Consider the following 12,820-nt stretch of genomic DNA (forward strand, 5'->3'; position numbering starts at 1 on the left):
GTCCAATAAATCCTCAAATGCTTTAAAGTTTTTCATGGAGTTTGGACAAATGCGAATGCTCTAAACAATAAGGGGGGTGGGTCCCCTGTTTAGCTGAGTACAGCTTATGGTCAGGTCTTTACAGTTCCCTTATCCTGTCTTATCCTGACTTTATACCTTAAATAATAATCTGGACTTCTAAAAAGTCTAAAATATCAATTTCATTTAGTTTTCCTCAAAGAAATTAGTACATATCTTAGATATAGGCTTACTGTTTTTTTTTTGTTTTATTAAACCCCTTAAAATCAAGAAGGCCTTATGACCCCCCTATGAAACTCTGGCGACCAGTTGGGACCACCAGGTTGGCAACCAGTGGCCAAGGGCACCACAATGTCCAGAAACGGCCATCTATCAACTAGATTTCTAAGTGTCTGAGAGAACTAACAAAACATATTAATTTCATTGTCTTACAAAGAGGACATGATTCGATTGACACATAAAAGTCATGTTTTTATTTCTAATTAGGCATCAACTTTTTAAAATCACATCTGAATAACCAATATTTAGTGTACAATCATGTGTACTATGTCTTAAGTATACTGATTCAAAGCACCACTTTAGCTAGTGACCAACTTTATCAGTTGATTGAGCTTCACACATAGTTAAAATATTTTATTAAAATGATTGTGATCATCTCATTTGCTTTACATAGTAACAGTAGGAGCCTACTTCTTTTGTCTTAATACATGTCAGTATCACTGACATCCACCCTCAGGACTGCCTCATGTGAGTCTGACATGGAGGCACTGACCATAACATAATCGCCCTGATAAGAAATGCAGGAGCCATCCGCCTTTGCTCTTGCAAAGTTATTTTCACTTCCATTATACATGATATCATACAGATTGTAGTCGCAGTCGTTGCCTCTGTCAAAGATTCCCACAGCAAACCAGTTGGAGTAGAGGTTTCGGTCATAGGGCACAGAGTACATGACAGCCATGATGTGGCTATAGTCATTCATCTCAGAATTGAAAAGGTCATAGGTGAAGACACCAACGGAGCCAGTCGCACAGCCGGTGGTCTTGTTGAACAGAGCGCTGCCAGCGGAGCAGGGACCCACCATGGGTGGCAGAGGGATCTCACAGCAGCCACTCTCAGTGAACACCCTGAACAAGGAGAGACACAATCAGACAGGTTCCTCCAGAAATATTCTTCTCCAAATTATACCATTGATTTAATGTTCATGAGTGTTTTTGTGTCTTATACAGGCATATGAGTACACACACAAGGAGTAAACCTTTTTTTTTTCTTTTTTTAAATCTCAATTACATTCTGCAGTAATTTTGCATGACCATTATGGAATACACCACGTGGCCAAAAGTATGTGTACAGCTGAGCATACTACTGATATGGGATGTGATGTGATAACATGTCATTCCATTCGGCTACAAGAGCACTGGTGAGGTCAGCCACTTGTAATTAGTGTTCCATTTTAGAGGTGTTGGTTATTTTACACCAAACTGGGAAAACCATTCCTTTATCAACCTGGTTTTGTGCACTGTCCTGATGAAATAGAAGAGTGCCAAACCTAAACTGCTGTGACAACACTGTAAGCACACTATTGACTAAAATATCTGTGTATTAAATAGGGGTTTAAATCACAAGTATCATCACAATATAATGTTACATTGATTCTTGATACGATACAATACGATACGATAAGATACGAAGTTTGCTGATATCACAAAATCTGCTATGATATTTTTGATTTGCAGTGTCCACTTGGACTCAGGAATGAAGTGGTTAGTTTTTGGTGGTCATAGGTCAAAGTCACTGTGACCTTATCTGTCTCATTCTCGTGAATGTGATATCTCAAGAACGTATTGAGGGACTTTCTTCAGTTTTGGCACAAAGGTTGACATGAACTTAAGGATAAACTAATTAGATTTTGGTGGTCAAGGATCAAAGGTCAAGATCGCTGTGACCTTGCATCCATCTCATTCTCGTGAATGTGATATCTCAAGAACAGCTTTGGGGAATTTCTTCAATTTGGCACCAATGTTAACTTCGACTCAACAATGAACTGATTTGTTTTTGGTGGTCAAAGGTTAAGGTCTGTATCTGTCTCATTTTTGTAAACAAGATATCTCAAGAACACCTTAAGGGAATTTCTTTAAATTTGACACAAATGTCCCCTTGGACTGAAGAATAAACTGATTAGAATTTGGTGGTCAAATGTCAAGGTCACTGTGACCTCACAAAACATGTTTTTGGCCATAACTCAACAATTCATACCCGAATGATGACGCAGTTTCACACATAGGATAAAATGATGAAGTAATGGCATTTTATATCCCAAAGGTTAAAGGTCAACTTTACTGTGACATCACAATATTCTACAAAAACACTTTTTTGGCTGTTACTTAGAATCATATCTCAAGAACAGAAGGGGAGACATACGGTCAGACACTGAATTGTTGACACTAATCTTTAAACTGTGCTGATTGTACAGATCTTCTGTGGGAATTGGTGTGAAGCTACTGTATTTTCACAGACATGGATGTAAACCGTAAGATGAGGATATGTTTAGATGTTTCCCCTTATTATTGGATCATTGATCATTAAATCAGTATATCAGTCCAGACTGATGTATGGTTACACCCCTAATGCTGAAGCATTAGGTTTTCCCACCATGGGAACTAAAGGGCCCAAACCAGGAAAAATGGCCTCAAACCACACAGAGCTACCGTAAGAGTTTTAAAAGTACTCTCAATACCTCCAGAAAGAGACAAAGCAATGCATAACCTGGGGTTCGCGAGAGTGTAGCAGCCGGAGTTGTTGTTAATCTCAACAGAGCAGGCTCGATGAGGCATTGTGATGAGGTGTGGAGCGGTGGTGGCGGAGGAAGAAGCTGGCTGTGAACTAGAGACAAGAAAGCATAATTTTGGTTAAATCAGCATCTGTGAAGCAGAGTGACAGTTTGTCAGATTGTAATTTATGCATTGCTGATTAATTTAAGTGTTTGTGAGAATTCCAATGTGTGATTTGGTGACAGCTGAATGTGTGAAGTCTAAATACAAAGGTGTGAGTTACAAACTAAATTCATTTTCAAAGCACTAAATTCAGCAGTTCAATGACAGAGTTGTGTCATACTCACCACTCTCGATCAGTTAGTTAGTTTGTGCTATTATATGACCTTTTTGAATTTGAACAAAACCTTTTAAAACACCAAACTACTGATTGAGGCATCAGTAGACCAGCAGTTCCTGTGTTTAGCATGGTCAAGTTACCGTTTGTGTCAATGGAGTCTGGCTATATAAAGGGCATAGATATGTTTAACTTCATGTTCAGTTCCTCATTGGAAAGCACTGTCTATTTGGAAATGCCGAGTGTCCGACTGGATAAATGAGACTTGAATTATACTGCACGAGTTGTGAGAGAGTTTGTAAACAGATGTTTTGATATAGTCTTGCTATTATTATATGCAGCCTCCGACTTCAATTCATCAGGAATTTTCTCTGTTTTTGGATTCTTCACTCACCATTGGGGCATGCGAGAAAATTCAGCATAACATGGGGTGACTAATTGATATACAAAATGGCCATTTTGGGGGGGGTAAAGTATTCCTTTAACCCCACAGCTTAACCCACAAAAGGTTTTACGCCTAATCTTAACTTCAAACAGACATATTTTTTTAGTTATTTGTAATCATTGATTTACAAGGAGAGATAGATTAGATTTTTGCTTCCTGTACTGCCAGCACATCTGCAAGCACAACTAACGATAAACTCCCCTGCAGATTTTCAAACAACTTTTACCTGACTGCTCATGAATTGTCAGATTTATTGTCACAATGTTATACTGGACAATATATACAACTCAATAGTGCTAAATTATATTGATATTTAGATGGACTAAATTATGTTCAACAACAAAAATCTTCTTAGATGTAGGGTTTGCATTCTCATATCAATGTAGTATCTTGCATCAGTAGGTGCCCAGCCCAAATGGGCTTACAAGGCAGACTATTCACTTCCATGTTCCTTCCTGCTACGTCCTGCAAAAGTTTTTTGAGTCCCGTTTATCAACAGCAAGTAACAGCTACACCTCCTGTCCAAATACTGCATAATTTGTCTTTGTCAATTTTTCAGCAGATCACTGTTGTGTCTGGACAAATTTTGGCCAATTTTGGAAGATAAGTTTATGCATTACTGGTCAAACCTTTGTTGCCTGGAATCTCACAGTGCCTCTCAATGTAAATCTACATCAGTTACAATTAGAAACACAACAAATGGCTATTCTGCAGCTGTTTCTTATACAAGGTTTCAAACAAGATCAAGTTAATCAGAGCAAATAATTATGAGGTTTTTTTTATCTTTCAGTCATGTAGTAGGTCTGATACTAATAAAAAGGATCTCAATAAACTTCAGTTAGCCCAAAATAACACTGCTAGACTTTTTCTCCACTCTTCATATCATAGTACTGTAGTAGTATTGATATCCATACCAGACCGTCTGGGCCCCCAGATGAAATCAGATCACATTCCCATTTGCTTGTTTTAATGAGGAAATCTATATTTTTAGTTGTATCTGAATCTTTTTCAGCTCTTTGAGATTATGTTGGCCAAACACATACATACCCCACTCGTTTTGTGGATAGACAAGAAGTTGTTATCCCTAGAGCCATGAATAACTTCTTAAAATACACCGTTATGTGCAGGGTTTTTATGGAATGTAGGACGTTCTCAGCGCTTACTTAAATGCATTTTTCTGTGCTTGTTTGGCACAATTTTTGCTTTTTAAACTTGCATGGTTGTACATATGTTTAATGTGGACATTTTTAATGTTGGGGAAAGAGGCTAATTGGGATCCACCAAAATAAACAAATTAATGGAACTAAAACTGCATTAAAATGTTGATGGATGGAGTTAACTAAATATGACTAAAGCACACATGGACTTTTGATCTCAGGACTAAGACTACAACCAAATTAAGAATAGAAAAAAATACTAATTACCTGGTGACATATGGTGTCAAAAAAATTAAATACAACTGGTAATAAGACAAAATGTCAACCTGGAAAATGGAAAAATAAATCTCATGAAACTTTCAAGAGTACAGCAACATTAGCCTACAAACTGGGCTACAATCATAAATTTCTCCTGTCCAAAAGTCAGAAATTATTTGATTATAGAACTACTCACCTTTTTACGATTTTAAGATGATGAGTTAAAAAATAGCCAAACCCAAATGTTGGAGCTGACAGATTGCTGGTCCAAGTGTCAGGCAGGATGTGGTGGTCAAGTCACATTGCACACGAGCCGCTCAGACACCAGCTTTTATTGACTCTGGTAATCAGGAGCTTTAGGCACCAGTTGACTCCCTCCTTATCTCCCCTCCAGTATCAGCTCCCCCCTCTGTTCCCGGAACTCGCCACCACCTTATCACCATGAAAGGACTGGATCACAGTGATTACATCAATGTGGACTTTTATTTGGACCTTTTAAAATACATATCTATTATTTGCACAGGGTGTCACTGGGAGGGTAAAGACTTGCTGGGTAACGCTACAAAACAGAGTGTAAGGAGGAGCAATACGCAAATTAATTCACTAACCATGAAATTAAAATTGCTGCTAAGTGATAGAAAATCAAGACAACCACAAAAATATAATGTAATTAATTTGCATAGGGTTTTTACTCACAGTGAATTAGTGATTTGAATTCTTTTAAATGGCTTTGTCTATTACTGAAGTCAGTACACAAGGATAGATAAAAGTTTAAATGTATTTAGTAAGTGATAATAGTAGTACCAGTTAGTCATAGTGGTAGCATGCAAAAATAACAAATAATAACAGTTAGGCAGAAACAGTAAAAGCAAGGCAGTAGCCATGGAGTCAACACTGGGGGCGACAAATGAAATGAATGAATGAAACTGTCTATGTAAATTAGACAAGCTGCACACCATGAATGATTAACACTTTACTTAGATGTCACTTGAGCTATCTGACAAGTATAACATTATAAAGACGTAAAGATGTGTGGCTGCATAAGTGCAGGTAGCCTAGCTTTGATAGCTACTGTTAGTGATGGTTGATCCATTAGCACTTGCAAATTGGTCTGTATCCACTTAAAACAGTTGTTTCCACTCCATGAAATTACTGACACGCTTTACCAAAATATTATTTACTTCCACAATTACAGTTTCAGTCTAAAATGATGTATTGACCTTGACATTATCTTTAATGCATGTCTTGAGTGAAGTCAAGTGTTACTGTTCGGTGTTATCATAATAAGTTTCCTATCAACAACTGATGCGAACATCAACAGATTGTAACCTTTTTTTTACACAATCATTTTTTGGGCTCTGATGAAGACGCTGTGCGTCAAAACCCTCAATACATTTTTAATTGCATAGAGTGCTCCAGTTTTCTTCCTTCAGGTTCAGTCTTTTTTGAAGTGACCCATCGGATATTGTTTATGGATTAGTTTTTGGGCGTTATACCTTTAATTGATAGGACAGTGAAGTGTGAAAGGGGGAGAGAGAGAATGAGTGCTGCAGGCTGGTTAGAACCAGTGTATTTTGAGCATATTTGAATATAAGAGGGGATATGTCCTCTCCAATACACTCTGTAATTACGGCCTTGAATGATAGTAAGTACAAAAGTAAAAATTATGTTACTGGTATTCATAACGGTAGTTTTAGCTGTAAGGGTATTAGTGTATATAGTATAGTTATAGCCATTACAATGGTAGTAGTTTGCAGGTTGTACCAATAAAAGTGTCCTTAAAACAGTTTCTATCAGCAGTCATATCAGTTTAATGAAATCAAATAAATGAGTATTTGCAGTAGCAGTAATCAGTGCTCAAACTGGTGTAGAGAATGAGTCAGAGCTCCAAACCAGCAGCCTGTGTAGTGTGTACCTGTAACTCCTATGCATAAGTGTAGGGATAAGCCAGGTACTCATATCTTACAAGTAACTGTATATGTTTTTTTTTTTGTTTGTTTGTTTTTTGTCTGGGCACAAGTACCGAGGACCAACATGTGTATATAGGATTCAGGAAAACACACTGCAGGAGTGAGAATAATAATCCAAAACTGTGTTCTATAATTTAACATAAAAGTAATCTCTTAACTTATTCTTTCCCCCAGTATAGACACACGCATGCACGCACGCACGCACACACACACACACACACACACACACACACACACACACACACACACACACACACACACACTATTTTGGATAAATATCTGTCCCTGATCCATGACAGCAGGACTGTATACTGGTCTTTGATCAGTTAACAACTCTATATATTGATGCTAAAGGGCCAATTCATAGTTTACACGCGTTTGTGTCCATGAGGGTCTGCTTTGGTCTGCATGACGTAAATATTGTCATCTAGCAGTGTCCACGAGTGTCTGTACGAACCCCTGTGCGAATGTCTGCATGCAGCCCACTTTTGTGAGCAGGTGGACTGTACACACAGCAAACGCACTGACTGTGCATGCTCCACTATTTTGTTTCACACTCCAGTCCAGTCCAAAACTGCAGCCAAGCAGTCTCACCACGGTGAAGTCAGTTTCAAGTTGGATATTTGACAGACAGTTACTCCAGATACAGCAACATCTTAGTTTCAGTTTCACCAGTGCCAGCAGCAGGAGGATGGTAATCTCTCCTCCCAGCCCTCCAGTTTACTGCTGGAGGCTGACGCAGACCCTCAGTTATACTATAAATAAAAACTTGTGAGCTTTTGCCTGGCTGCAGCTGTCTGCAGATGTTCAGTGTGGAAAGTATGTCTGAGCCTTAACAGTGCATCTAACACGGGTCATTAGTTAGCCAATCATAATCACTGACAAAGTATTTAAACTCTTGACCACTCTTCACAGCCACAAGCAGCTGTTTTATAAATGAAAACTTCTCCCTGAAGGAGAAATACCATCAGAAAAACAGAGTTTTTAGACCTCTCCTCTGATAAAACACAGCCTCTGTGACACACATTCAGAATGATTAAACAGCAGGCAACTGCCAAATGAATAAGGACTGACTCACTGGTTTGCCTTGATATGAGAAGAAAGATAACAACACCAATTCCACACTCTAAAACTTCACCAGCCAGCTAAATCCAAAGAGAACAGTCTACAAATCTCCACAAGATGAATGAAAAATCATTTGTTTTCTTTAAAACACGGGAAGTTACAGATTTCTTTTGTTCCCCTGTCCTTTTATCTTGTCCCTTATTTCATATACATGAATGGTCTACTAGCATCACTGTTTAATTTATAGTTTAATTTTGTTCTATGGAAAAGCTGCTAGAAGAATAGCCAAACCCGTCCCAGACCAAACAGCTCAGAGCACTTGTTGCAGCTTTCTGTTGACATTGAGTGGCAGCTTACTGCAGGCTGCACTTCACCCCTGCTTGGTGTGTTTCTGGCATTACTGCAGCTCAACATGATAGATATTGTTGAGCTGCGGTAACGGAAGTGTAAAGAGGTCCAGTGTAACCTACACATTGTGTCTGCATGTCCTAAAAAAATCTTAAATTGTCTTAAATAAATACATTTTATATAAAATAAGAGTCATTAAGTAGTCATTGAATTAATTTTGTAAGGTCTTAATTGTCACAAACATTTAATTCATTTTTACATTTTTAAATTTCTTTCTGTCAAAATGAGTCAAGCTCTCCTGTGTGAAATCCACATTTCTGATGTGATACATTTGCACTTTTCTGTTGGCAGCTCACTCCAACAACCATATCCTAACATAAAGCCTACCTTTGCACAAGACAACATATTTACGACTTACCTTTATACTCAAGTTGCAATGCTTGATTAAGGAAAAGAAGATTAAAATCTGTTTTAAATTGTATGAAAAAGTATCCTGAAAATGTCTTACAAAGCATTACATGTAAATGTCTGATACCTGAAGACACCCCTGAACAGAAACCTTCTCCTAACATGCTTTAGGTGAAAGCAGAAGTTAGCTAAACAAAAGCACGAGTCATTTCTAAAAGCAAATCGTAGGCGTAAAATATTTATGGCATGTTTTATGTTTTATACGATTGTTATAATTTTTAGGGGAAATGTTGGTGTTCACAAATACAAAGTTGATACTGTGATGTTGTTTGGGTTTGACTGGGGTGAAAGTGGGGCTGAGGTTGCAGCAGGGCTGACCCATGTCTCTTTATATTGCTGACATAATGATGCCCGGGCAGGAAAAGGTATGAACAATCTGTGTCAGATGGGTCACTGAAGCTTAATGTTTATTTTGTATTCAGCCTGACTGCCTCTGAGACGTCATCGCTCATGTGCTTTTTGGTTTGGCCGAGCTACTTTGGTGCATGCTTTGTTGTTTGAGTTGGTTATTTGCAAGTGTCAGTTTTTTATTGCATCTCCAGCTCTTCATTTGGTGCCAGTGTCTTGTGTTTTGGTACAGATGTGTGAGAACTCTGACTCTGTCTTTTTATTTAATTTCATTTTATCATCTCCATATTTTCTCAGTGTGTACCGGTGCTTCCACAGCTAAATGTTCTCTTCATGTTCCTCTCCAGATACCAATCAGGCTCTGCGCCTCTGTCTGGGTACCAAGGCAACTGGAGCAGAGTTTGGTGCTGTCTCTGCCCTCAGTATCAACCATGACTGCTCACGCCTTCTCTGCGGATTCGCCAAAGGACAGGTATATACTCAGATACACATGCATATAATCACAGGTTTGTGTACTGGGTGTTGATTAGAGTTTTAAAGTTCAAAAGGGTAGACACAGGACACAGGACACTGATGAGTCTAACAGCAGCTTGTTAAAGTTCAGCAGGGTGGTGTTGAATACTGTATGTGTTGTTTGGTCTGTGGCAGCTTGTCCTGAGTGCTGAGTGGTGCTCTGACAGAGACGATGGTTGTGACTGAAATTCTCAGGCTGTCGTCCAAATGACTGATACTTCTCGAAGGAACATGTTTGACTTGGTGTTGATTATCAAAATACTTTATGCAGTTCTGTAGCTAGTGAGCACATTGTTATTGAAGACCCTGTCTTCTTGGGAGGCATCATTTAATTGGCTGAACATCGGTATCGCCAAAGGACAGGTATAGCAGGGCTTGACACCAACTTTGTCTTGTCATTCTGGGTACAATAAAAGACATGTTTGGGAGAAACAGAGATCTTCCCCGGGATTCTGTCGGGACAAAAACACGCAGTAAACTCACTATTAATGCATCAGCGGATGCAGCCTATTGTTTCCCTGATAATGCCACATTGTGAACAATGAATCCGTGTTAAAATTGGCAGGAGGAGAGCTTGTTAACTTTAGCTGTTAGCAGCCAGTGGAGTTACATTATGATGTGTTCAAGCTCTCATCAGTAAAGATTAGTAATAGGCGCAGGGAAATTGTTACATTCTCATGATGTGTTCAAATGTTATCTTGTAAAATTTGGATTTTGTTGAGAAGCTTGAAGATATCATAGCTTTTTTACTCAGGAGGAGAGGAGACACCACCGGCACCGCACACACTAACAACATGACTCGCTTTGTTTTCACAGGGCAACATGCAGGAACCGGAACACCATAGATATCATAGCTTCTACAATTCGTGTAGTTATGAAACTGTGACATAATATAATTATTATGCACACCCTAACCTGTTTCATTATTTGTTAACACAGTAGCTGACAGGAAATAAACAGGGGCCAAAGCTGTTCCCTAGCAACAGAATATTATATGAAAAGGTCTATAAGTGTACAGTAGAACTGTAGTACAACTGCAGTGGCCACACATGCTGGCATTTACCATTGAAACGCACTCAGACGTGTTACAGCACTTCATGATGGCTTGAACCACAATCTTTTGGGTGATGGGCAGTATACTTGGTTATGAAAAGAATTGACAGCTGTAATCATCACACATGTTTTGACCCCTGGGGCCATATTCACAAACTCTCTGAGAATACTCTTAGAGAGCTCCTAACTTAGCCTAAACATTTTTAGTAAGGAGTAGCAAGGAAGGGACAGAAACTTTTACCTTAGTGAGGAGGAGTGGTTGACTGTGTTGCTAGGTATGACTCATTCTTTTAATGGATGTGATTGGTTGTCACAGACTCGCCCTTTTGCGAGCCTGCAAAGTGTGGACACCCAGTGGAAATGAAATGAACTGCTGACTGTGAAGGTGTTGTCATTGTTAGTGTGATCACTCTGCTGATGGAAGGTTGAGACAGACTACAGTAATCACTGCTGCACTGTTGCATTTTTCCAGTTTTCCAAATATTTTATTGTTGTGATTATTTATATTATAGCTTTAGGTGGGGATGTGTGCGTATCTCTTATGACGTTAACCACACATATTTATCCCTACACAGTCTAATCTGTAGCATTTCATTTACTCACTGTCATCCAGCATTTGGAGAATATTTCTCCAACCTCTCTGTGTTTCCACCATTTTCTCCTCTGCTTAGGAATCTTCTAAGCCTCCCTGCTCCTAACAGTTTTTTACCTTAGGAGCTCTTTTAAGGCCTAAAATGCTCTGTGAGCATTGTGTTCTAAGCAATGTCACAATTCTAATAATTTCTTAGAATTTCATCACTAGGAGCAACTCTTTGTACTAGGAAACTTTGTGAATACAGCCCCAGTTTTCTACAGCAGGCTTTGTCACTCAGCATGATTTCCTCTAACTGTTCTCGTCAAGTGCCCATTTTTGTTAAGTTTGGTCTCTGACAGCACCCTCTGACTTGGAAGTGGTGGAGGGAGTGCTGCAGCCTAGGTGGCTCAGGTATTCATCAGGTATTCATCTTGGTCCTGATCAGTGTAGTACAGTTCTAATTTGTAGACATGAACCCTTTAATGTATATTAAGTTTTCTCTGAATTAAACACACTCATGCTTTCCTCGCAGTATTTGTAGCGGTGGTATAATTATTTACATGTAGATAGTATGATAGTAAAATTTTAATTTTTTTTTTTTTTATTTTAATTTTCAAAAAGATAATGATACTTTTAATGATTTCTGACATGGAAATTAATTCTCTGTCAATCAAACGATTTATTATTTCAGTGCTGCGTACAATCAAAGTTACAAGCTTAGCCATTTATCCCTTCATTTGCCTTTGTTTATTGTTTGGTGTAATACATTTTCTCTACTTTGGTGCCTTTTTGTTGGTATGCTGTTTTTGTTTGTTGAGTTCTGATTCTGTATGCTGGGTGGCAGTAACCCACAGAGGGACTGCATTTATGTTGCAGCCAGGTGTGTTGCCTGCTAAGGGCAAGCATACTTTTTTTTCACGGTGCCAGTGGTGTCTGCAGGTACTGTAGCAGTACCTTAAAATGTAGTTGGGCTACTAAACTGTGGGACTTATGATTTCCTACTTGGATGCAAGAAATCATTTTAAACAGTTGTAAGTAATAAATGAAGAGACATGAAGAAAGGGCAAACGATTGTGGACATTTCAGTTTGTGTGTTACAGCTGATGCGTACAGCATGCGTCACGAGTGACTTAATGGAAAGCCAACTTAAGAATTTATTTCAGTGACTAAATCTGATTGATTGTAATTAAAATGACAGAAAAGTGTGTTTACCTCTTGTACTTTTAATTCTGAACAATGTTTCCTACTCCATTTGTCTGTCTGTCTTCATGGTTAGATTACAATGTGGGATCTAGCGAGTGGGAAGCTCCTGAGAACAATCACTGATGCCCATCCTCCAGGGACAGCTATACTGCATGTGAAGGTACACACACACACACACACACACACACATGTAGTGGCCTCTCTTTATCGGGGCATGGCTGTATGTTTTAGTAGCTGCAGTCAGCTCTTTTCCCATACACAACCATTGCAAAAGAAACGGCTTTAAAACAAT

At 38.7% G+C, this 12,820-nt stretch overlaps 2 protein-coding genes across 2 annotated transcripts in view; one reads left to right on the forward strand and one right to left on the reverse strand.

Annotated features, from left to right (window-relative positions):
- Positions 1–12,820, forward strand: part of vps8 (VPS8 subunit of CORVET complex) — a 58,213-nt gene that overhangs the window by 15,044 nt on the left and 30,349 nt on the right. The window contains exons 7-8 of the mRNA XM_050070919.1: positions 9,533–9,657; positions 12,602–12,688. Of these exons, the coding sequence (XP_049926876.1) occupies positions 9,533–9,657; positions 12,602–12,688 (212 nt within the window). The remainder of the gene's footprint in view (positions 1–9,532; positions 9,658–12,601; positions 12,689–12,820) is intronic.
- LOC126406566 (DELTA-sagatoxin-Srs1a-like) lies at positions 475–5,332 on the reverse strand. The gene is made up of 3 exons (XM_050070920.1): positions 5,183–5,332; positions 2,785–2,901; positions 475–1,145 (listed from the first exon to the last, which is right to left on the reverse strand). Exons 2-3 carry the CDS (start codon positions 2,850–2,852, stop codon positions 719–721), a joined length of 495 nt encoding a protein of 164 aa, XP_049926877.1. The 5' UTR covers positions 2,853–2,901; positions 5,183–5,332; the 3' UTR covers positions 475–718.

This window comes from Epinephelus moara, chromosome 19 (genome assembly GCF_006386435.1).
Source record: "Epinephelus moara isolate mb chromosome 19, YSFRI_EMoa_1.0, whole genome shotgun sequence".
NCBI lineage: Eukaryota > Metazoa > Chordata > Actinopteri > Perciformes > Serranidae > Epinephelus > Epinephelus moara.